At 39.5% G+C, this 25,947-nt stretch overlaps 1 protein-coding gene and 1 long non-coding RNA gene across 2 annotated transcripts; one reads left to right on the forward strand and one right to left on the reverse strand.

Moving 5' to 3' along the window:
- Positions 1-623: 623 nt before the first annotated feature.
- LOC140143575 (uncharacterized) lies at positions 624-12,762 on the reverse strand. The gene is made up of 3 exons (XR_011857769.1): positions 12,686-12,762; positions 6,611-6,636; positions 624-964 (listed from the first exon to the last, which is right to left on the reverse strand). It is a non-coding gene; the product is annotated as an uncharacterized lncRNA (long non-coding RNA).
- An 11,255-nt stretch (positions 12,763-24,017) lies between these two features.
- Positions 24,018-25,487, forward strand: LOC140143565 (uncharacterized). Its single transcript, XM_072165387.1, has one exon. The coding sequence runs from the start codon at positions 24,018-24,020 to the stop codon at positions 25,485-25,487; it is 1,470 nt and encodes a 489-aa protein (XP_072021488.1).
- Positions 25,488-25,947: the final 460 nt, after the last annotated feature.

The following is a 25,947-nucleotide window of genomic DNA, read 5'->3' on the forward strand; positions in this document are numbered from 1 at the left end:
TTAGCATGCATTATCAACACATCATAAGCAAGTACACATTTTAAAATTGAAGTTTGTTGCGCACAAGGAGAACAAATTCAGAGGTACTCTATATTGCTTGCCCTACCTCCACAAGAAACTCACACTAAGATCTTTCACAGAGGGATTGTGAATTTCAAATGGAATTAACATTTTAGCAGCTCCATTTGAAACTTACTCTCCCTCAGGGGTGATTCAGGTTGAATCTTTCTCAGAGGATGTATGAAATTCAAATGGAGCTGCCTAATGTGCTCATTCCATTTGAAATTCATACTCCTCCTGTGGTGGACTTCAAATGGAATAGCCCATTTGGTTGAAATTTCAAAATCTTCCTCAATGGGGATGTGAATTTCATTTACACCAAAAAAAATAATTCAATCAATTTATTTCCCTCAACAACAAAAAATGAAGGCAATTCATGGAGATGTTAATTACCCTGTATAGCAGTATACCAGCTGCATGTACATCACCCTCACTACAAATATGAGGGTTTCTTAACAAGGTAGATACTAGATACATCTAGGTAAACTTAACATGGATGATAATCATTATAAATATCAAAAAACTAATCAGTAAGATGCAATTCTTGTTTCTTAAAAAAATCACTCAATGGTCAATGGAATGAATTCATTTCATGAATAATCAATGTCCAAATCACTCAAAATTGATCACTGCGCTGTAGCAATGATGCATCATCATCATCATCATCATCAGTCGGCTGCGGAGCAGGCGACTACAAGCTTTCTCCAACTATTGCGATCTTGAGCAAGCGAAACAATGTTGGTTGGCTGCAGCATCACTTCAGTATCTCCCAGGAGGTGCTGGACATACTGTAAGTACAGTGTGCACCCTCGCTGTACGTCGTCCAATGTTTCTGTCTACAGACGCAAAACCTGCACTATGTGCTTATCGTTACTGTTGTTGCTGCTGTTGCTGATTTCGGGATCTGTAAACAAAATTAAAGATGAAGATGCATCAATACTGAAACTACCATGGAATCAATTTATTTGAAGACTAATTTGTACTGCGACTATAGTTTGTTTGGCTTATGATTAGCAAAAGTTTTTGTTACGCATAAAATCATGTATGTGCGCGCCAGTCATATATTACGCAGCACACAACTAGCGTAGGTGCTGTGCCATTATATATCAATACACAATGTTATGAGTCGTTTTTCTTGCCATTTATAAGCTGAACAAACTATACTCATACTATCTACTTACACCATGCAAATTATTGTCAACTATGTGAGACACTATCGAGTTGATTGAGTGCAAGAAGTGCTCAAGTGCTTAGTGCTTTATTATTATCATTCACTTAGGATCTTCTTGCATTCAATTTACAACATTTCACTATGAGATGAAAAAATACACCACACATGCGCATGAAATGTATTTCTACTTCTGACTATGAAACAAAGTCAATTGACATTTCAGCAATCATGAAACACAAATAGAAGCAAAAATGCAGAGAGGAAGAATGGATTGACATTTTCAACTACGCAATCGACCAGTGATGCTTAAAATACAAAACAAGGCATGTACGACATAGATGTAAGACAATAGGTGTTTTGTGTAGTGTTTTTGCATAGATTCAAGATAAACATGTAACCTATAACAATAAGACAATACTAGACCAGCAATTACTGTAACAAAGATTCACAATGCATTGACATACTCAATGGTTATGCTGATGAAGGTTGTAGGCTCTGTGTGCTAGCTATACGCTTCAACATAAAAAGTCCCAAGTCATGAGATATTTTTTCAAAATATCAAGAGCTATCTTAAGAACCACTGAATCAATACTAGGCTTGTTTATACTCAATTTAATGCATTTTTCATGATCATTCTAAATATAGTCATGAAAATTTACAATTCTGAATTTTTTTAATTAAAACAAAATTAAAACTTGTTGTCAGCTGTAAACATCCTAATTGTGGAGAGAGTTAAACAACCAAAATATTTCAAGTGAGCAAGTTTTCTGTGTTGTGAACCAAAGTTTAAACCTTCATAAATAAGTACAACCATCTTTCACCCCAGCTTTCTCATTTTCTATTTTTCTCTATCTATATTACCATCTGTAACCTCTCGTTTGGTTATTTGTGAACCTGCTGGAACCCTAACAAATTGCAAGTCTTTACAAACTATACTAGGATGTGGGCAACAATTAATTTTTGTTTTGTCTTTCAAAATTGACCTACAAAATTACCCTAAACTTTAATCATATTGTTATACATACAACGGCATTTATATAGCGCAATTTCAAAGAAATGATCATTGCACTTTACAGAAAACTTACCCTACAACTAAAGACTACAAGAAAACAAATATATGCAAAAGAAACAACATAAAATCAGCAATGGTTAAAAAGGTGGGTTTTCAGGCTACGTTTGAAAGTAGTAACTGTGGTAGATGACCTAATGGATGAAGGAAGATTGTTCCAGATTCTGGGTCCAAAGACACTGAACGATCCATCGCCTATCAATCTGTTGGTCTTAGGAATGATGAGGCGCGTAAGATCTTGATTTGAACGAAGGCCTTCCCTAGTAGGAACACGGATGGTCAGACAATCAGAGAGGTAGGGTGGTGCCAGATCGTTCAATGTCTTGTAAATGTAGAGTAGCACTTTGAAGCAAATTCTCTTGTCTATTGGAAGCCAGTGTAACGAATTTAAAAGAGGTGAAGATGAGTGACGGCGTGGAACTTGGAAGATAATGCGGGCAGCACGGTTTTGTAGTCTTTGTAAGCGAGCAACGTCTTTGCTTCTACATCCAGACAGAAGGGCGTTGGCAAAATCAATCTTGGATAATACTAGTGCCCGCATGGCATTACTGGATGCATCTTCAGTGACAAACCTACGAATTCTGGACAAGTTCCACAAGAGAAAGTTAACTGTTTTACAAATATATGTTATATGGTTAGACATGTTCATCGTAGCATCAAAAACAACTCCCAGATTCCTGATGGTAGCAGATGGAATTACTTCAGCATCACCGATCTTTATATTGATGTTGGAGAGACTGGGCATATTGTGTGGAGGGGCGGCAATGAAAAACTCGGTTTTGGAGTCATTTAACTTGAGCATATTACAAAGCATCCAATCTCGAACTTCCTCGACACACATGGATAGCTTGAAGATGGCACATGCTGAATCACCAGGAATCTTGGGATTGAAAAACATATAGATTTGAACATCGTCAGCATATATGTGAAAATGTAAACCATGACGACGGATTATGTTAGCAATATACTGAGAATATTTTGTAAACACTCTTGGCCCAATAATAGAGCCTTGAGGTACGCCACACTCAAGAACATGCCTATCAGACATCACCCTCCAACAGATACTCTAAACTGACGACCACTTATGTAAGACTTGAACCACTGTAGGACTGTGCCTTTGATACCAAAGCCATGCTCTAAACGAGAGAATAAAATGTCATGGTCAATGGTATCAAAGGCAGCAGAAAGATCAAGCATAATTAAGAAGACTGCCTTGTTATCATCAATGGCCCTAGCAATATCATTGGTCACCTTGAGCAGTGCTGTCTCGGTGGAATGTTTTTCTTTATAGGCAGACTGACATAATTCATCAAGCTCATTAGCACGCATATGGTCATTGATCTGGATAATTGCAGCCTTCTCAATTAGCTTTCCTATGAAGGCGATGTTTGAGACGGGTCTGTAGTTCTGTAAGTTGTTCCAATCTAGATTGGGTTTTTTGAGTATAGGTGTGACAATTACTTGTTTGAGATTACCTGGGAATATACCATTTGTTAAAGAAGAGTTAATAATGTCAGTTACACATGGAAGAACAATATCAATATTCTCCTTTAGCAGCCAGGTGGGAAGGCTGTCAAGACTACATGTTTTGTTGGCACAATTCATAATAATAGAACGAACATCATCTTCAGTCAATTCTCTGAAATGATCAAGATGATTTTGAATAACAACATCACTATGTAGTGAGGACACTGAGTCATTACCTGGAGGAATATCAATTACATTACTACTGTCCTTAACACTACTATCCTTAACACTACTATCCTTAACACTACTTCTATGACTACACTTTATACTAATTCTAATTTTTTCGACTTTTTCATTAAAGAATTCAGCAAACTTGTTGCTTAGCACATCAGGTGTGTACAATGATGGCAGACTTTTCTCATTTTGGTTTAGTAAAGTACCAATGACCCTGAAAGTATCTTTTGGGCCAGCATCACAGAGTCTGACCAAATCTTCCTTCTCAGGAGTGAGTAACAAATCAAGAGTGTTACCGGAAATGTGAGTGGCCTGGGTAACATGTTGGTTAAGTCCAAAAGAGGATAAAATAGCTTGACAACGAACAACCTCGGATCTGTGAGGCTCGTTCATGTGGAAATTAAAATCCCCCAACATGATAAGTTTTCCTGTCAACAAAGAGACCTCCTGGATGAAATCCTCAAACTCCTCCATGAACCGATTAAGAGTAAAACCATTTGCTTTGGTTGGGTGGGGACGGTATATGATAATGTAGTGAACACCATTGTTTGGATCTAAGATACTTGCATGTTCAAAGGTAACTGTCTTAGCATTAAGCGGGTGTAAACGAAACGCAAGTTGAGCCTTACTAAGAACCCCAATACCACCATGATTACTGGTACCGCGTGGGATGTTCAAAAAGGTATACCCATTTGGCTTCAATTCGCCAATGACAACTGGGTCATTGGTTGCTAACCATGTTTCAACTAAGAAGATAGCATCTACATCGTGTTCACTAATATAGTCATTACATGTAGTTGTTTTATTTCGGATTGATCTCGGATTCCAGAGTCTCATGTTCATTAACGGTTCACGATTTATATAGGGTGTTATGAGGGTACGGTTGGGCCTATCAGTGTGAACAGGCTTTATATGCAGTTCATTTTTCCTTTCAGATGAGATATGAACAGGTATACTGTGGTTAACTGAATCATCTAGGGAATTGTGGGTGGAATTGTTTGAGATCAGCCATGGTTTTCGTCGGCCACCTCTCTTTCCACGTGGTTTTGAATGGAATGAGTTATTAATTCCAAGAGAAGTAATTGTTCTCCAAACCTCTGTGGGTAACCGGGGTAATGATTGCTTGGTTGAGTTGTTGTAGGTGTTCAGTGCAATCAGCTGTCCAGAATTGTAAACAAGTTTGGGTTTGATTTGCTCATACTGATCATGATCAGTCTGGTTTGGGCCTGGGTTTGGGTTAATGTCACCGAATATCAGGATGTCAAGTTGAAAAGACGCAGATGTGTTACTGCTGTAAGGAATGCGGGCACCAAGATATTTAAGTGTCTGCAGTTGTTGATTTCCATGTTGAACATGTATGCCTACAGAATTCCAGTTATTTCAGTGGCAGTGGAGTTTTTGCTGTGAATTGTTGGCCGAGTGACATTGTACATTGTCAACTATACCGGGTATATCTAAACTTTTATTTCTCCACTTGGAGATTGAACCAAAATGTGATCAATATGTAGCAAATAAAAAACATCCAATATAGACCACAAAAGAATTAAGGTACCAATTATGTTCCCCCATGTATACCCTGTACAAAGACAACTATGTTCAAATTAAAACCAGCAGCCAGTACCTGTACCCTTTAGCTCTATAATGAAAGACAGAGATAAAAAGACTAGTTCGCATCTGAAATTCTGACAACTAGACAGAAAATGCTGTTCTGCGCAGGTCAGCAACCAATCATGACGCGCCTTTGCCCTGACGTTAGACACGATTTACTCTTTTTATCTCTGTCTTTCATTATAATTGGAAGACCTCATTTGTTCAAACTGTTTTGAAAATTAAAGAAACAGTGATCTAAAATCCATGGAAGGAGTAAACCGCACCTCTTGATTATGTATCTTCCTTGGAATTTTATTTCTTGACCAATTTCATAGAATGAGGTCTTGTATCCGCGCTAAAAGATGCAGGTATTGGCTGCTGGTTCTGATTATCACATATCTGTCTTTGCTTAGGATATACAGAGGTGATAATAACTGGTGCCTTAATTCTTTTGCGGTCTGTATGCAGAATTCAAGTAGCTAACAATAACCGCCTTCCTTACAGGATTCCTGATTGGTTAATTTTGTGATATCTTCATCTGAGTGACCAATTAAAATACAGCTTCTTTATATTTCAGCACAATTCTCTTCAGCCCTACCACCATTCTTACCATGTTGCTGATTGGCCCAATACATGTATATCACAATTATATAGCCTTGTTGTAGCCTATCAAGAGGTGGTATTCATGGGGTTATTAAGTAATACCGATATCTAGCTTAATAGGGATAACGAGAACATATCACATCTAAATATGTTGAAATGTAAAGCAACATATACCATTTCTCTCCAAATTCAAAGTTGAATCTATCATATTTTAGAAATACAAAAAGTGATCATTCCTCAAAAAGCAGAACTTAACATGCATTGAAACAATAAGTGCTAAGCAAATATACCTGAACAGTATAAAACAACATTAAAGAAAGACAATTATCTCAAATTTCAGACCCATAATATACAAAGAGGTGCTCCAAAAATAGGCAGGATCTATGTTTAAACATTAAATGGCAATGGCCACTCACCATGTGATCAAACATCCCAGAATAGTCTTAAAATGTTAGAAATGGAATGTGACAATGATTAGTAACACAGACAAGAACATGACAAATCTTCACACCCCATCATTCAGTTTCCAACTACTTTTTTTTCAAAAATAAATTTCCACACTCACATTTTTTCCACCAAAACAGTTAGTCCCAAGCGAAATAACAAGTATTGTCAACAAAATTGAAGAAAATAACTTTCCATGTCAGATACAATTGATATCAAGGAAGAAAAATGTATCAGATATTTAAACAATATAATTATCTTGAAACATACATTTTGAGTTAGGAAGTTCTTACTTTTTCACTTACTGAAACAAATATCTTGCTTGAAAAAATAACAACACATATTATCCGTAAACAAGTTCATCAGGATTGTCAGTAGATATCATATATAAAATTTCATGTAAACAAATCCAATTGATTATTTGGTAAAATGATGTTAAACATACCTAACAATGACGTTTCGTGCTACATCGTAGCACTTTCTCAAATCGACTGACCAATTCTCCCAGTCCTCCTCGTCTGCTTCCTGTTGGAGCGTGACGTTGGTGGCGCTGTTTTAGGTGGTTTTAGGAGTTGGTCATAGATGTGCGGTAGGAAGTGATTTCCTTCATCCCGGTTGAGTGTGTTGGGCCCCCTTTTTCGTATCCAAATCGCTTCTTTTATGTGTCTTCTATTTCTGTTTTGCTCTCTGTCCTTTATGCTCGCGTCATCCCAATTGATCACATGGTTATCCTCCGCTACATGGTCAGTAATAGCGGATTTGTTGACCTCACCGGTGACCGAGGCCTTCCTCTGAGCTCTGGTATAAGCCTTAGTTGAGGCTTTTTCCGCTTCGGTTTTGTGTTCTTTAAGCCGCGTACCTAGAACTCTAGAGGTTTCACCTATATAGGTTTTTTCACAATTGCGGCAGGGGATCTCGTAAACGCATTCGGCGGTTTGTAAGGAATCGCGTTTGTCCTTTGGGTGGACCAGAATGTTTCTCAATGTCTGGTGTGGCTTAAATGATGTTTGAATGCCATGCTTATTAAATATCCTCCTAGCACGCTGCGAAAGCCCCTCTTTGTAGGGAGGACGACCATACCTCTAGTGGTCGACTGTGACGGTTCCTTTTTGGGGGGTTTCTTTTTGTCCATGTCTTTGAAAGCCCATTCTGGGTACCCACAAAGTTTGAGGGCTTCCTTGATTTTGCTTTCTTCCATTCTTTTGTCTTCCTCCTCTGTGATGACTTTATCCTTTCGATCCATAAGGGTTCGAATGACGCTGAGTTTATGCTGAAGTGGGTGGTGAGATTGAAAGTGGAGGTACTGATCCGTGTGTGTCTTTTTACGGTATACTAACAGTTTAATGGAGCCATCAGGTTTCTTGACAATGAGGGTGTCAAGGAAAGCGATCTGTTGGTTTTCTTCTTTTTCATACGTGAATTTGATGTTACCGGTTTTGTCTATCTGATTGATATGTGAAGTGAGCTGTTCCGCTGATCCTTTCTTAACAATTTCTAACACATCGTCCACATATCTTTTCCAAAGTCTAGGTTGACAGTTGACTGGGGCTGTGGCAATGGCTTCTTTTTCGAGCCACTCCATGTAGAGATTAGCAACTATTGGACTAACCGGGGAGCCCATCGCGGTACCAAATTTTTGTTGATACACTTGGCCGCGAAAGGAGAAGTATGTGGTAGTGAGAGCAAAAGCTAAAATCTCCATGACGTCGTCTACAGTTAATTTGGTTCTCTCATTCAGCGAGGCATCTTCAGTTAACCGGTGCCTGATAATCTCAAGGGATTCGCTAATGGAGGTGTTAGTGAACAGAGACACTACGTCGTGAGATATGAATTCCTCGCCCTCATCAATCATAATTTCAACTAAGTCTTCGGCGAGATCTTTGGAGTTAATGACATGGTGCTGCGACTGGCCTACTAAAGGACCTAGAATTCTGGCAAGCTCTTTGGATGTCTCGTACATAATCGAGCCGCAGTAGTCCACTATAGGTCTCAAAGGGGTGCCGGCTTTATGTATTTTTGGCGTGCAGTACATTCTAGGGGTATTTTCAACAGTGGGGTAGAGTTTCCAATACTCCTTGACAGTGATCTTTTCTTCTTTCTTGAACCTAGTGAGTAAGCTTACAAGCTTTTTCTTGTAACGCGCGGTTGGATCGCTCTTGAGTTTCTCATAGGTTTTGTCGTCATTTAACATGATGTTTACTTTTTCCTCATAGTCCTCCTTATCCAACACTACTGTTGATTTACCTTTGTCGGCTGGTAGGATCAGAATTGTATCCTCCTTTCTAAGGTCTTTTAAAGCGATTTTCTCATCTTTACTTAGATTAGACTTGGTGTTATTAGTGGATTTCAACACCCCTACCATTTCAGCGCGTAACTGGGCCGCGTCGCTAGCGCCAAGGCCAACACACGCTTCCTCAGTGGCCACGATATAGTCATTAAGCACTGCATTGTTATTATCTGGCGCGACTGCAAAATTTAGCCCCTTGGCTAGCAGCGAGGTTTGCGGGGTCGTCAAGTTGTATTTTGACTTGTTAATCACCCATTTTTTAAGTTGGGTACCACTCAGATCAATTGTCTTATCACTACCATTACTCACGCGTTTATCTGTCAAGACACTTTTGCTTGATTTTCTTTCGTTTTCTTTCTCTTGCATCCATTCCAACTTCCGGGTTTGCCGACATTTTGTTTTGCTAAACTCACTCTCGCGAGAATTTGCGATATGATCATGAATGTCGCGTTCTACGTTGTCAGGGTAGCGGGACTGTATTTCTAGATCGCTAGTCTTAGAATTTGATTCTAAATTACTAATCTTGTTATTAATGACACGCAAACGTTCACGAAGGAGTTCCTTTTGAGCTTTGTTGACAATATCACGAGCTTTGTTGGTGTTAATTGGACATTTAAGTCGGAGACTGGGGGGTGTTATTCCCAAATCGCGACATCGCAAAGTGAAAACACGGTGGTTCCGGTAACGGGCCAACTTCCTCTCGTTGTTTTCGTACTTTCTTACTTCCAGAACCGCGGATTGTCCGTAATTCTTTCTAAGATCCGTAAACAAGTTCATCAGGATTGTCAGTAGATATCATATATAAAATTTCATGTAAACAAATCCAATTGATTATTTGGTAAAATGATGTTAAACATACCTAACAATGACGTTTCGTGCTACATCGTAGCACTTTCTCAAGTGCTTTGTGGGTACCCAGAATGGGCTTTCAAAGACATGGACAAAAAGAAACCCCCCAAAAAGGAACCGTCACAGTCGACCACTAGAGGTATGGTCGTCCTCCCCTACAAAGAGGGGCTTTCGCAGCGTGCTAGGAGGATATTTAATAAGCATGGCATTCAAACATCATTTAAGCCACACCAGACATTGAGAAACATTCTGGTCCACCCAAAGGACAAACGCGATTCCTTACAAACCGCCGAATGCGTTTACGAGATCCCCTGCCGCAATTGTGAAAAAACCTATATAGGTGAAACCTCTAGAGTTCTAGGTACGCGGCTTAAAGAACACAAAACCGAAGCGGAAAAAGCCTCAACTAAGGCTTATACCAGAGCTCAGAGGAAGGCCTCGGTCACCGGTGAGGTCAACAAATCCGCTATTACTGACCATGTAGCGGAGGATAACCATGTGATCAATTGGGATGACGCGAGCATAAAGGACAGAGAGCAAAACAGAAATAGAAGACACATAAAAGAAGCGATTTGGATACGGAAAAGGGGCCCAACACACTCAACCGGGATGAAGGAAATCACTTCCTACCGCACATCTATGAGCAACTCCTAAAACCACCTAAAACAGCGCCACCAACGTCACGCTCCAACAGGAAGCAGACGAGGAGGACTGGGAGAATTGGTCAGTCGATTTGAGAAAGTGCTACGATGTAGCACGAAACGTCATTGTTAGGTATGTTTAACATCATTTTACCAAATAATCAATTGGATTTGTTTACATGAAATTTTATATATGAGAACACATATTATGTTTCATGAATCAAAATATAATGTTACAAACAAGTGTATACAATGTTATGACCACGGCCTCATTGTTGGAAGTTTTCCTTTGAAATGTATGTCAGATATGGTCATGTTACATGATGTTTAGGACACATTTATGATGAGCTGATATAACTACAGTACTCTCATATAATGAACTACAATTTGAACTTATAACTGGATTATAAACTCATGTTTATAAATGCCGCCGCAAGAACCATCTTTGCTGTCGGTCGGAGAGTTGACGCTGCCTCACTGCTGGTCAAATTACACTGGCTCCCCATCTCCAACCGCATTACTTTCAAGCTTATGCTATATGTTTACAAATCTATGCATAATCTCGCTCCAGTGTACTTATCTGACTGTTTCATTCTATATGTTCCTGGCCGACCTCTTAGATCATCGGGTGATACCACTCGCTTGGCAGTTCCCAAAGCAAGTATCACTGCCTTTGGTGAAAAGCGATTTCACATCATTGCTGCCCAAGCCTGGAATGAACTCCCCATTACAATCAGATCTGCTCCATCCATTGATTCTTTCAAGAGACTGTTGAAATCATATTTATTCTGATGTATTTTGTATTACGTAATTATGTTTTATGATATTTGTACACGCTATGGTACTTTTGTGTATAGCGTTCTAAATGCAGTGTATTATTATTATTATTATTATGTGGCCTATTCAGTGATTCGTTCATCTGGATGATCATATAACTCATGTCCAATATAGTCATGTTACATGATGTTTAGGACATGGTGAGTTGATATAACTACAGCACTCTCATATAATGTACTACAATTTGAACTTATAAACTTATGTGGCCGATTCAGTGATTTGTTCATCCGGATGATCAACTCATCAAAATTCAGATTTTTATCACCTTTGCTAGTGTTATAGATGTGCTACGCCTGATAGTGGTTAAGCTGAAAGCTATGTATTATTTTCCATGAATCTGCTACACGTATTTGAATGGGGCTTCAACTTTGTCAATACTGATGATTTCCTCTTTTTTTGTGCCAAATTTGTAATTAAAAAAATACCTAATGACAATTTTAAAGACCTATCCTTCACTTTTAAGCAATTTATAAACAATTTCAATTTTTTACACCTTTGCTGGGATCATTGGAGAGGCCTTTCACCAATAAATCACATTTTGTATACATTGTGTAGCATTTCATTATTTGTATCCCAGTGGATTCAGTGCCAAGGATATTAAGTAACTTCATGTAAACACTCTGAACTTGCTTAAAAGAAAAAAAAAAGTTTCACATAAATGGACAGGAAACCAAAATGAGGCATGCTGTTTTTTATTTCTATTTAATTTGTTATTTTTTTAGAGTTAGCTTTTAAGGTAAAATGTGCCTCAAATCACAGTTATTCACTTTGAGTGCAGAGTAGGTTAAAATTATAGAATTTATTGATTTATAGGATTTATTGATTTCATATTGCTTGTAAAACAAAAAACGCACAAAAAATCTTTTGAACAACTTTGTCATCCATTTTTTTTGCTTGTAAATATCATTCTTTTCTGCATTGCACACTATCATGTTGTGTTCAGTTTAGTACCTTTGTTGGTTTATTATCTAATTGCTGTATAACTATTTTGTACACAAAAGAAATAGGTCAATATCCTTCAAATGGAGTCCAGAATACATGCAGATATCATAAGAACAACCTTGATGTAGATTATACATCCAATGTTTAAAACATTATTTTTTGAAATTACTTTAAACTGGAACTGACCATTTGCAACTCACTTTCCTACGTTGCATCCGATACCATCAGACTTCTGATTGATGTGTGACGTCAGATGACTAGAAAAGGGACTCTGTTTCCAATTGCTACACACATGGTACTCGGTATCACAAGACCATTCCCGTCTTCTGACATCACACCAGCATCAATCAGATGCCTGATGAAGTCCAATAGTATGGTACGCAATGTAGCAAAGTGAGTTTAATTAAAAATAATGATGTTGACTGTTCCATCACCTGTTCAGATTTCATACAATTGTTAGCTATTATTCGTCAATACATATTGTTACCTACCTATTTGTGTATCGTCTGATAAATCGTTGGATTTTTCTTGCTGCATCTTGCTGTCGCTTTAATCTGGCCATCCTTTTATCCCTGTCACAAAGAAAAAAAAAAAAACAAAAAAAAAACAATAAAAATGTGAATTTGCTTTCAAATTGTGCTATTTCAGTTTAAAAACATACACCCCCTATGGAAGAAGCAGGAGATTTTGCAAAGGCTCAGTGCAATTGACGCGATTTGCTGCAACATTTTTACACGTTGATGCCGTATCAGAAGCTTAAAATTTGGTAATTTGCGTAAATTACTACGATTCCACTTTAGAATTCCTCAAAAATATTGCCTATGAAAAATATGTTTAGTCTAGGGTTAACAGGATCTAAAGTAATATAGAATAAGATATGTGAATACCAAAGTGTTCCTTTTCCATAGAACTAATCTCCATTCTAAAGTTAGGCTTGGTCTAACTTGTTTCGTGCATACGGGCCGGAGAGTTAAAAAAAGTTTAGTAAGTATTTTTCCCACACAATGCATTACACAGTTTAAATCAATCTAAACAAACCTTCCGTGAAATTATGCACTTTTTCTAAAAGAAAAAAAGGTAACTCGTAGGCAGCTGAGACAATAGAAGCAAATTAGTTCGATCTTGCCATCGACCAGCGATGGCTGGTCGATTCTTATTATTTTTGAAATCGATTAATTTACTATATGTTAATTGTGACAACATGACAAGAATCTTTGCCTTTATTGATATTGTCCAATTGATCATCATTGTAAAACTTTTTTTGGCTAAAATCGATATTTACTTGCTAAAATTCTTCTTACGAAGACCAATGCGTTCAAATTGATTGGGGTAATTGTTGGACTATCCTTTCGGACACATTCTAATGTGCATTTTCTATCTGTCTACAGACTAATATAGGGTCCACAGCTTATAAGTTCCCCCCTAAATACTTTTTAAAATAAATCGAAAAATATTTACCAAAATGCAAAGGTTTAAAAAGGTTTGGGTAGCGGTATTTGTTTTACACATATGGACCAAATTATAGCGTCACACGTCATTGCGTTCAGTCACGATGGTTCATTATGTAATAAAAAAAGAAATGAGATCGTCTGCATGACACGCAGTACCATTTACTAATTGTTAATTTCAAAATTTTACCCGTATTAAATCAATACAATACAGTATACAGGTATATTCCTGTGTCTGTTAAAGAAAACCTGACTGCTATGGACTCAGGTGCCACTTTTAAAACGGTCTCTTTTTTACAAAAATGACTCTGGCAAATCTATCCAGTTTATCAGCTGTAAGATGCGAAAGATGTCGCGCTATGAATGTTTCATGGTGACGACGGGTAGAGTTTTGATTGTAGGTTGTCGAGGGTCCTGCGTTGCGGTTACGTGATTTGATACTAGCCCTAACATTCCTTGCGTACTTTGTACTTGCTAATGAACGAAGCGTAGTACCAGGCGGAAGTATTTCAGCCTATAAAAAGAGGTAAAAAGAAGGGCCGATCCGGTCAATTGTGTTAGTTATCCACCTAAATGTACAGATATAAAATATAATATCGCAAACAACTCAGCAAAACATTTTCGAAAAGAAAAGACGGGGATAGAATCGAACCTGTTAAGAAACAACCCAAGACAGGTGTCTGGTGGTATTTTTATACCTTATAGGCTTCCCTCCCTCTTCGGGGGTGGGATAAAAAGATATATTCTTGTGGCTTCTTCGTGAGAGATTATAGCATTTTCTTCATTAAACTAAGATTCAGATGTGAGCGATTCTTGACGCAGAATCTTGTCCTAAGTGGAAAAATTGGTCTTTCAAAAACCTATTTTCAAACAGGATTTATAGTGAATTTGTTTGATATTTCACCATGTAGTAGGTGTATGGAAAAAGGTAGTCAAGGCGGGAAAAGTCCTTTTTAGAGAGGTTTAGCATGGTGTCAGCCTGTCCTCAAAGGAGCGTTATAATTTTCTTTATGCTTTTCTTTATATGGGAGACGCTTACTTTTACGTCCGGAAAGAAAGCACCGTGTAGTAAAAATATATGAAGCTTCAGATCTTATATTTCGCGCCAACAATCTTGACCGTGCGATGACATCGTAGGCGGAAAGGGCGTCGACCCCGCTATGAAGCGGTGCTGTACTAAGGTATATGCAAGCCACAAGAATATATCTTTTTATCCCACCCCCGAAGAGGGAGGGAAGCCTATAAGGTATAAAAATACCACCAGACACCTGTCTTGGGTTGTTTCTTAACAGGTTCGGTTCTATCCCCGTCTTTTCTTTTCAAAAATATATCTTTTTATCCCACCCCCGAAGAGGGAGGGAAGCCTATAAGGTATAAAAATACCACCAGACACCTGTCTTGGGTTGTTTCTTAACAGGTTCGGTTCTATCCCCGTCTTTTCTTTTTTTAAAAAAAACGACGGGAATTTATCCTTTGAGGTAATATTTTCCACACAGAAATTATTTTTCATCGTTTTATTCCCTCTGTAAAATCGCCCTTTACAGAACGGGCCAAATATTATTTTATATTTGCCTACCAAAGGGATGCAATTGCATCCCTCCCAAAACTAATATTGAAAGTTTCTCGCAAAGTCACTCACTACTGATGGAAAAGTTTTTAAACTATTCTCTTCCATCGCCACGTGAGGGATGTCTCTTATCCACTTAGGCCCGAAACGGGCCCAGACGTGACACACATTCGCTTACCACACACTCACACACACATAATTATACAAACAACCCCCCCCCCCCACTCGAGTTCTACTTCTACTTCAGAAGTACCACTTACACCCAAAGACCACTTTATCGGTCTTATTTCATGAAATTGAAGAAATCCGATTTCTTTTTTAATCACGTTATCTTTAACAGATAGCACAAGATCTATAAAGCTGACTAGAAATCGTGTCTACACAAGGCTGGGCTATCACAAACCACAGTACAGCGCCGCCTCATAGCGGGGGTCGTCGGCCTTTCCGCCTTCGATGTCATCGTGCGGTCAAGATTGATGGCGCGAAATGTGAGATCTGAAGCTATGTATTTTCACTATACGGTGCTTTCTTTTCGGACGTAAAAGTAAGCGCCTCTCATATAAAGAAAAGCATAAAGAAATTTTATAACCCTCCTTTGAGGAAAGGCTGACACCATGCCAAACCTCTCTAAAAAGAACTTTTCCCGCATTTTCTACCTTTTTCCATAAAGCTACTACATGGGGGAATATCGGGACAAATTCACTATAAATCCAGTTTGAAAATAGGTTTTAGAAAGACCAATCTTTCCACTCTGGACAAGGTTCTACCTAAAGAATCGCTCACATCCGAATCTTAGTTTAATGAAGAAAATGCTATAATCTCCCACAAAGAAGCCACAAGAATGGATCTTTTCACCTGAAGGGTATAAAAATACCACCAGACACCCGTCTTGGGTTGTTTCACAACAGGTTCGGTTCTATCCCAGTCTTTTCTGTTCAAAAATCAGACCACTCACACATAAAGACCATTTTATCGGTCTTAATTCATGAAATTGAAGAAATCCGATTTCTATTCTTTCCTTTTTTAATCACGTTATCTTTAACAGATAGCACAAGAAACTATAAAGCAGACTAGAAATCGTACCTACACATGGCCGGGCTTGCATATACCTTAGTACAGCACCGCTTCATAGCGGGGTCGGCGCCCTTTCCGCCTACGATGTCATCGCACGGTCAAGATTGTTGGCGCGAAATATAAGATCTGAAGCTTCATATATTTTTACTACACGGTGCTTTCTTTCCGGACGTAAAAGTAAGCGTCTCCCATATAAAGAAAAGCATAAAGAAAATTATAACGCTCCTTTGAGGACAGGCTGACACCATGCTAAACCTCTCTAAAAAGGACTTTTCCCGCCTTTACTACCTTTTTCCATACACCTACTACATGGTGAAATATCGAACAAATTCACTATAAATCCTGTTTGAAAATAGGTTTTTGAAAGACCAATTTTTCCACTTAGGACAAGATTCTGCGTCAAGAATCGCTCACATCTGAATCTTAGTTTAATGAAGAAAATGCTATAATCTCTCACGAAGAAGCCACAAGAATATATCTTTTTATTTTTTTTTTATTTTTTTATTATTTTTTTTTTTTTTCATATTTTATTATCAAAAGGTGACCCGAAGGTCAAATTACATGATAAATTTACAAAGATAAAAACAAACATTCAACAATATTTTTTTAAAGAATAACATCTATAAAACACATAAAATGGTATAAAATTTCATTTACAGAAACTAATATTGCACTTGTAAAATAGTATCATTAAATAATAATAAATAAAAAGAAAAGGAAAGAAACACATTGCATAATACACTTCAGAAAAGGGGGGTGATTGCACGGCCACCGTGCATGCAGGATACAATGAGCACATGAATAAAAAAGAAAAAAAAAAAAAAAAAATACAAATTACTTGTTTAGCAGGTCCACAAAGTATGGTATGGGACTATTTTGGAAGCGAGAGGTTCTGAACCGCAGTTGGGTGAATTGATGCGCATTGCGAAGGTTGCGACCATGAGCACTCTGTCTAGATGGAGGAAGAAGATCTTTGGTACGGTCTGAGTCGGCAAGCCCTTCGGCTAACCTTCGACAATGATCTTCTCTTCTATCTGACAAGCGCTCAAGGTCGCAAGCTTGCACCGCCTCAGCATATGAGGTAAATCTCTGGCCTAAGATGATCCTGCATGCACGTCTTTGGAGTTGTTCAAGTGACTTTGTCTGATTTGTTGTTAACGAGGAGTGCCAGGTGACATCTGCGTACTCAAGAATAGGGCGCACGTAACCTTTGTACACAGTAATTAGTTCTTCGTCATTGAAACCAAATTTTTTTAACAGTTTAAGCATATACAACTTCTGGTTGGACTTCTTTGTAATTTCATTAACATTTTTGTCCCATTTCAAGTCATTTTGAAGGTGAACCCCTAGTATCTTAGCCTCAGTTACATAGTTCAAGGGCTTACCGGCTATCTTAAGCTCAATAGGGGGCGGTGGTTCATTTTGAAACAGACCTGGATGGCCTGACACTTGCTAGGGTTCAAGCTAAGCTTGTTTTTGTTTGTCCACTCAGTGAACTCGTCCAGTGTATCTTGAAGCTTGCTTGGTTGGGAATACGGACGATTTTCAGCAAGTGTCAGGTCATCCACATACTTCCAACAGTTGATGCTTGCATCTTTGGACTGGACTGCATCATTAATGATAACCTGGAAGCCAATTGGGCCGAGTTTAGTCCCCTGTGGGAGGGCTCCATTGAGAATTTTGAACTCGGAGAGTGTCTGGTTGTAGCGAACACATTGCATACGGTTGCTGACAAAGTCACACAACCAGGGAACGATGGATCTGCGGACTCCCAAGTGGATAAATTTCTCAATGAGGATGTTATGGTCTATCATATCGAACGCTTTGGAGAAGTCCGTCAGAACCACCGTTCCCACGTTGTTGACCCTGTCAGCACCTTGATGAAGAGTGTGGAGGAGGTTGATCAAGTAGTGGGAAGTCGAGATACCCTTGATGTTACCAAACTGTTGGGGGTCAATTTTGTCTTCGATGTCTTCCAAAATCCACTTCACAACAAATTCTTCACCTATTTTTGACAAAACATCGGTCAAGGAGACAGGTCTAAGTTTATCGACCTTGGGAGGTTTTGTTTTGGGGATCGGGACAACGATGGCTTTTTTCCACTGTGTGGGGACCACTCCCTCATGATAAGAACAATTCAAAATGTCAGTTACAGGGATACTTAATTCGTATGCGAATTCCTTGATCAACCTTGGGAAACCCCATCTGGGCCACATGCTTTACTGGTTTTGACTTTACTGAGTTCAGCATACACATCCCATGGGTAGAGCAATGGAGGGAATCAATGGCAAAGATCCAAAGGTGTCATATGGGAGGAGACCTGCACAAACTGATCATTGATTTTATTCGCAATGGCAACATGATCATCATTGTCCACCCCTGGGACAGGTATGCTGACTTCAGATTTTGTATTTCCCGTCATGATCTTGATTTGCTGATGCCACTTCCGTGGATTGGTAGCCTGAAGATTACGAACCCTGTTAGCATAATAGAATTGCTTAGCCCTCTTAATTTCACGTTGTACCTTGTTACGCAGCTTCTTGTACCCCTCATTGTTACCTGTTGAAAAGGCAAGTTGTCTTTTTTTGACAAGTTTTTTGATTTTATCAGACATCCAGGGCTTATTATTATTATGAACCTTTACTGTGGTTAGAGGGAAGAATGACTCTACAGCACCTTGGAGAGACTCATAGAGAGCATCAGCTTTTTGCTGAGTGTTGCTGGCGTTAAGGACATTGGTCCAGTCTTTGTGCTGGATCCAGTTACCAAATTCTCTGATTTGGTGCTCTTTCATGGAGCGATATGTCCTTTTGACATTGGAATGTTTGGCAACATGCTCTAAAGGTTTCCACATGATACTTATATGGTCACTCTTCCCAAGAGCAGATATGGGAATGGGCTCATTATAATGAGCGCCAATGTTAGTCAGTACAAGGTCGAGAGTGGCTTGACCACGGGTGGGAAACTTGATCAATTGTTTCAAATTACAGTTATAAAGAATGTTGTTGATTTGCATTCTATTAAAGTCACCCATGATTACAAAGCCTACATCAGGATACTTGGTATGAAGTAAGTCAATTGATTCAAGTAAATGAAGTCTGAGAAGTTCTTGATTTGGTGAGTCGCGCGGAATGTAAACTGCACACACCACAATGACGGAGACGTCTCTTGGTAGTCGCTTTGGCTGCAGTTGTACCCATACACATTCCAATTCATCAGGCACTGACACTTCGGAAACTTCTCTGGCTGGGATCTGTGAGTTTACATAAATAGCAACCCCTCCTCCTCTTGAGTGAGTACGGGAATTTGAAAAAAGGTTGTATCCATCAATATTGCACATAAAGTCAGGATATTGAGGGCGAAACCAGGATTCTGTAACGACGCCTACATCAATAGATTCTTGTTCCAAGAGCAATTCAAATTCGTCGAATTTGTTCATAAGCGATTGTGCATTTGTGAGCACAAAAGATGGAGCGTCATTATGGGGGCGCTTAGTACTGGTGGCGACAGGTGTCTCGCACTTTACTTTACAAAGGTTGTTGTAATTGACTCCTCTTCCAGAATCAACAACAGTAACTGGTGAGTTTCTGGCAGATTCAACTACTTGAATCTTTCTTGGTACATTTTTACCACCACGACAACCGCGTTTATTTCGTTTACGGTATGTATTAATTTCATCAAGTTTAATCTTTAAGTCATTGTCAATAAAGTTACTGGGGCTGCCGTTCAAGCTTTTCAAAAAGACAGGAGAGTAAATTATTCTTTGGCTCGAACTTCTGGTGTCCAACAGGTGCATTGCGACCGTTTCACACAGGGCTGACATTCAAAGTCAATGAAACACAAATCAACGGAGTTCCTTGCAGAAGCAACACTTAATGTCAGCCTTTAGTAATACATAGACTTGTACAGGGAAGCTTACGCTGACTGGTTGTAGAATTGTGAAGTGTAAACACATCAAATGGGAGCAAATAAAGTCAATCTCAGGCTAGCGAGAGTTCATTATAGGATGGCAAAAGAACGTTGACAGTACTTACTACATCAAAATTGATCACAACGTGGATAAAAGTGTGAAAACGAAGGATAAATAATAGCACGACAATAAAAACACGTCTGGATGCAAGCTGAATAGCGCCCCCAAAAATTCACTATAAATCCAGTTTGAAAATAGGTTTTAGAAAGACCAATCTTTCCACTCTGGACAAGGTTCTACCTAAAGAATCGCTCACATCCGAATCTTAGTTTAATGAAGAAAATGCTATAATCTCCCACGAAGAAGCCACAAGAATGGATCTTTTTACCTAAAAGGTATAAAAATACCACCAGACACCCGTCTTGGGTTGTTTCGCAACAGGTTCGGTTCTATCCCAGTCTTTTCTTTTCAAAAATCAGACCACTCACACATAAAGACCATTTTATCGGTCTTAATTCATGAAATTGAAGAAATCCGATTTTATTCTTTCCTTTTTTAATCACGTTATCTTTAACAGATAGCACAAGAAACTATAAAGCAGACTAGAAATCGTACCTACACATGGCCGGGCTTGCATATACCTTAGTACAGCACCGCTTCATAGCGGGGTCGGCGCCCTTTCCGCCTACGATGTCATCGCACGGTCAAGATTGTTGGCGCGAAATATAAGATCTGAAGCTTCATATATTTTTGCTACACGGTGCTTTCTTTCCGGACGTAAAAGTAAGCGTCTCCCATATAAAGAAAAGCATAAAGAAAATTATAACGCTCCTTTGAGGACAGGCTGACACCATGCTAAACCTCTCTAAAAAGGACTTTTCCCGCCTTTACTACCTTTTTCCATACACCTACTACATGGTGAAATATCGAACAAATTCACTATAAATCCTGTTTGAAAATAGGTTTTTGAAAGACCAATTTTTCCACTTAGGACAAGATTCTGCGTCAAGAATCGCTCACATCTGAATCTTAGTTTAATGAAGAAAATGCTATAATCTCTCACGAAGAAGCCACAAGAATATATCTTTTTATCCCACCCCCGAAGAGGGAGGGAAGCCTATAAGGTATAAAAAATACCACCAGACACCTGTCTTGGGTTGTTTCTTAACAGGTTCGGTTCTATCCCCGTCTTTTCTTTTCAAAAACAATCGTACCTACACATGGCCGGGCTTGCATATACCTTAGTACAGCACCGCTTCAAAGCGGGGTCGACGTCCTTTCCACCTACGATGTCATCGTACGGTCAAGATTGATGGCGCGAAATATAAAGAAAAGCATAACGAAAAATTATAACGCTCCTTTGAGGACAGGCTGACACCATGCTAAACCTCTCTAAAAAGGACTTTTCCGGAAGAAAAGGCGCTTTCAAAACTCACCAATTCTTTCGTATTCGAGCTAGTTAAAACGGTAGACAGGTCGTATCACGCACTGGCAAGCTTAGGACCCGGTGCTTAATCTCGCCGATTACCTCTGCGTCGTCTCGCAGCATTTCGATGGCTCTACTGCGTCTTGCAGTTTCAAGCCGCAGCACGCCGATGAATTAATATAGTGTAGCCATATACCTGGTTGCGAATTCGCGAGCAGTTATGGGCATCGAGTTCGCAACATCTTGCCATCTTCTTGCTCTGCGGTTTGCCATTCATTACTCAGAACCTTTATATTAATGTTTATTGTAGTACGTACTTGAGTTTACTCACCGTGAGCAATTTGCGGATCAGTCGATATAATCCGGCAAAGAATCAACGCACTCAAGGACACTAATTTGTAAGGGTATTGTTGTCAAGTGTTATAAGCCGGTTGCGAGAAATGTAGGAGTTGGGCCGATCAAGCCGATGAACGGGTGACTGAACATGGCTTTTCATCGAGCAGACACACATTTTGTTAGTGCATATCGCAACAGTATTTTATTTCTCAACATAGGCGCATCGGCTTGGGTCTGCGTCTTGGGTTGCGGGCACGCCGCAGACTTTATCGGCGAGATTAAGCACCCAGACCTTAGAAGCCAAACGTGAGCTGTATACCAACGTGCTCGAAGACAAATCTGATCTTCCAACGGGGCTCTCAGGTAAGAGAGAATTACAGTGAGAGCCAGGACAGAGTTGGACGCCATGAAAAACGCACACGACAAAGAATTCGTAAGGCGCCTTAGGGACGACCTAGTGACTAAAATAATCCCAGAGTGCGAACGAGACTGCCAATACACGGTCCAGAGAGCAGAGGCAAAACTCAAAGAGGATTGCCTTCCTCTTGAGCTAGGAGAGGCGTTTTCCAAGCTCAAAGCAGAGATCTCTAAGAAGAGAGACAAGAGAGGAGATAACTACAGGCACAAGAATATCTCGAAAAAGAAAACGCAACTACCGGTGAAACGCCAGCAGCCACACCATAGGCATCAGGGAGGCAAGAGGCAGCGAGCCGATTACCAACCTCCGGCACACTACTATCCTCCTCAAATATGGCAATGGGGACCACAGAGGTCCCATTGGAATGGCCCGAAAAGAGGCAAGCAACACCAAGGTGGGTCACGGTAGCCGGTGAAGACCGAGATCCAAACGGCTCTTTTCAGAGCCACCACAAAAACCCAACGGCTCTTTTCAGAGCCACCACTTTTCCCAAAAAGAGAGTGACAAAAGTCAAATGCTTTTTGTGTATTACCCATCCACCCCTAATCTTAATAAAGAATAGCAACACAATCTCTCCTATGCTATAAATATATTATATAAACAGATTGATCAACACAATACATTGTGTGACATCCTATAATAATATTAAACAAGGGCCAACATACTCGTAGGCACCACCATAGGGTCTGAATATACTGTAGATGAAAAATAAAAGCGCCCAATGCTTTAGTAAAACATTTTTTCATAAAAAATCCATTTGACTTCAACCCTTGGACTCAGAATTATCAATGTCGTCACACCATGAAAATGGGAACATTCACTTGGCGTCAACCAGACAACCATCCAGGGACAGATCCGCTCAGGAAGCAACCCCCCCCAAGGACTCGCCTTTTTATCGCCATTCTGAACAACCAATCAGAAAATTTTACTGTCAGTTTCACGACAGGATTGGCCAGTGCATACGCTCAGGGAGCCAATCAGAACGCAGGACCTGCTAGGATCCGTTCTAGGATCCCTGCTTCCTAACAAAAGCAAATTTCACCCCGATTCCTCACCATTTGAGCCAATGCAGCTCAATGGGTGAACACGGTGCCAGCCGGTCTTCGGAAAGAGTACGCTGATAGTCAGTCACTTATCATACGTTTTGTTTTATCTCTCGTCATTCTCGAGACACCAGCTTTCAAATATTCCTTTTCACTTATATACTAAATATATTCATACAATATATTTATACTTATATATAAGAATAGGGTAGCGAACACAATAAATTGTGTACAACCTAACCCCTTTTATATATTCAAACATGGGACGCCACTTCCGCAAGCACCAACACAGGGAATCTACTCATATTAGACGTAAGAAAAGGAAGTCTAACTTATTAAGTAGAACACAAACCAGAAGTTCTAAAAGGGAAAGTATGGTAAATAAAGCAAAACAATTCGTTAAGAACCTTTCTGACTACGAACTTTCAGAGTCGGAAACAATTGCGCTTTCTAAAGGTTTATCCTTTATACCCACACCAAGCAAACCCACAAAACGCTTTCTGATGGAGGCTGCAGACGGTTTAGCGAGAAACATGAGGATTCGATTCCATGCAGCAATGAGAGACTGGAAATCCAGACACAGATTCAGAAACCCATCAACATGGATTCCTGGTCTGGCCCCAGTATAGGCTTAGAAGACTATCTGGAAGGAATGAGGACGGAATTAGCAGATATTCCGATCAAAAATGCACAACCCAACATGAGTAAGGTTGAAATCCAAGCTGTAAAGAAATTGAAAAATAACCCTAATATCGTCCTGAAAAAGTTCGATAAAGGGAGAGGAATTTGCATTTTGTCCAAAAAGGATTACGTATCCGAGGGTCATAGACAACTTTTGGACAAAAAATCATATCTCAAACTAGACTATGACATGACAACTTCTACCACTGATTTGGTTAGTGACCTAATTAACGAGATGTGTCAATCAAAAGAGATCGACAAGGCATTAGCAGATTACTTAGATCCAGTAGACAGTGCACAAACAAAAACACCGGTGCTTTTCATGTTACCAAAAGTACATAAAACACCAAAAAGCGGCACTTTTATAGGCCGCCCAGTGACGTCACACTGCGGATCACCACTCAACAGAATCTCAGAATTTCTTGACCATTACCTCTTACCGGAAGTCCAGAAAGCACCCACGTATCTTAAAGATACAGCGGACACAATTCGTAAAATCGAACAACTGGTCCTTCCGAGCAATATAATTCTTGCGAGCATAGATATAGTTAGCATGTTCACCTCAGTTCCTCAAGAGGAGGCATTAGAGGTAGCCATGGAAGCATTGGAAGGGGTCGACCCGTTATCCTTCGACCCTCCCATGCCTAATTTGCAATACATGAGAAAGCTTTTGACTCTCGTTCTTTTCAGGAACGCCTTCGAATTTAATGGTCACCATTTTCTTCAAATCTCAGGAACCCCTATGGGCCTAAGATCCAGCGTATCTCTCAGCTGCCTAGTCGCAAATAGGTTGGTCCAGAAAATATTACATATGGACGAACACATCTTATCTTTCCATGTCTACATGGATGACTCTCTAATGATGTGGTCAGGATCAGTGGAACAACTTGAGATTTTTGTGTCCAAAATAAACGATCTCCACCCATCTCTCAAGTTCACACACGTAGCATCAGAAAACGAAATCCAATTCCTAGATCTCACCATCTACAAAGGAGATCGTTTTCAATCGTCAAATATCCTCGACATAAAATGCTTCACTAAACCCACAGAGACGTGGGGTTACCTGGACAGAAGCTCATGTCACAATCCCTCAGTTTTCAAAGGGTTCATCAAAGGAGAACTAATAAGACTAGTCAGGAACTCCAGTGACAAAAAGTCTTATGATGACAGGAAAACAATCTTCTCAGAAAAACTTCTAAGCAGAGGTTATAACCTCAAAGAAATCAATACAGCTTCGAAAGAAGTGTTCTTTGAAAATAGACAGGCATATTTGACAGAGAAACCGAAAAGATCGAACAAGATCCCTTTGGTCTTCAAGTCACAATTCTTCCCACAGACAAAGTGGGAACCACATCAAACATGCCATACTGAAGCATTGGGACATCGTTAAAGATAATCCAACTTTGAAAAGGATCTTTCCGAAGGTCCCAATTATAGCATTCAGCAGAGCTCAAAACTTGAGCGACACACTTGTCAGAGCCAGATTGAACTCTCCAAGGAATCTAGTCACAGACGAAAGCATTCTTTTTGAAGAGACGCGTCCAGGCTCCCCAACTCTCAACATGCTATATGATCTAGCTTTAGAAAGCAGAGGTTTCAACGATTACTTCTTCACACCTGAAGACAACACCGGAAGGTATCCCGGGGACGACTCAGATATCGAGGTTTGAAAAGAGACAAGATATGCGATGTATTCGACAGAGTTAAAGCACGTTGTAAAAACGACACACACCTCACACCTTTCACATTTTATATAAACAAAAACCACAACAGCTCTTTTCAGAGCTAACAAATCTTTCCATAAAGGCAATGATTTACACAAAAGTTAAACTCCAAGCAGTTTAACTTTT

This window comes from Amphiura filiformis, unplaced genomic scaffold (assembly GCF_039555335.1).
Source record: "Amphiura filiformis unplaced genomic scaffold, Afil_fr2py scaffold_23, whole genome shotgun sequence".
Classification (NCBI taxonomy): Eukaryota; Metazoa; Echinodermata; class Ophiuroidea; order Amphilepidida; family Amphiuridae; genus Amphiura; species Amphiura filiformis.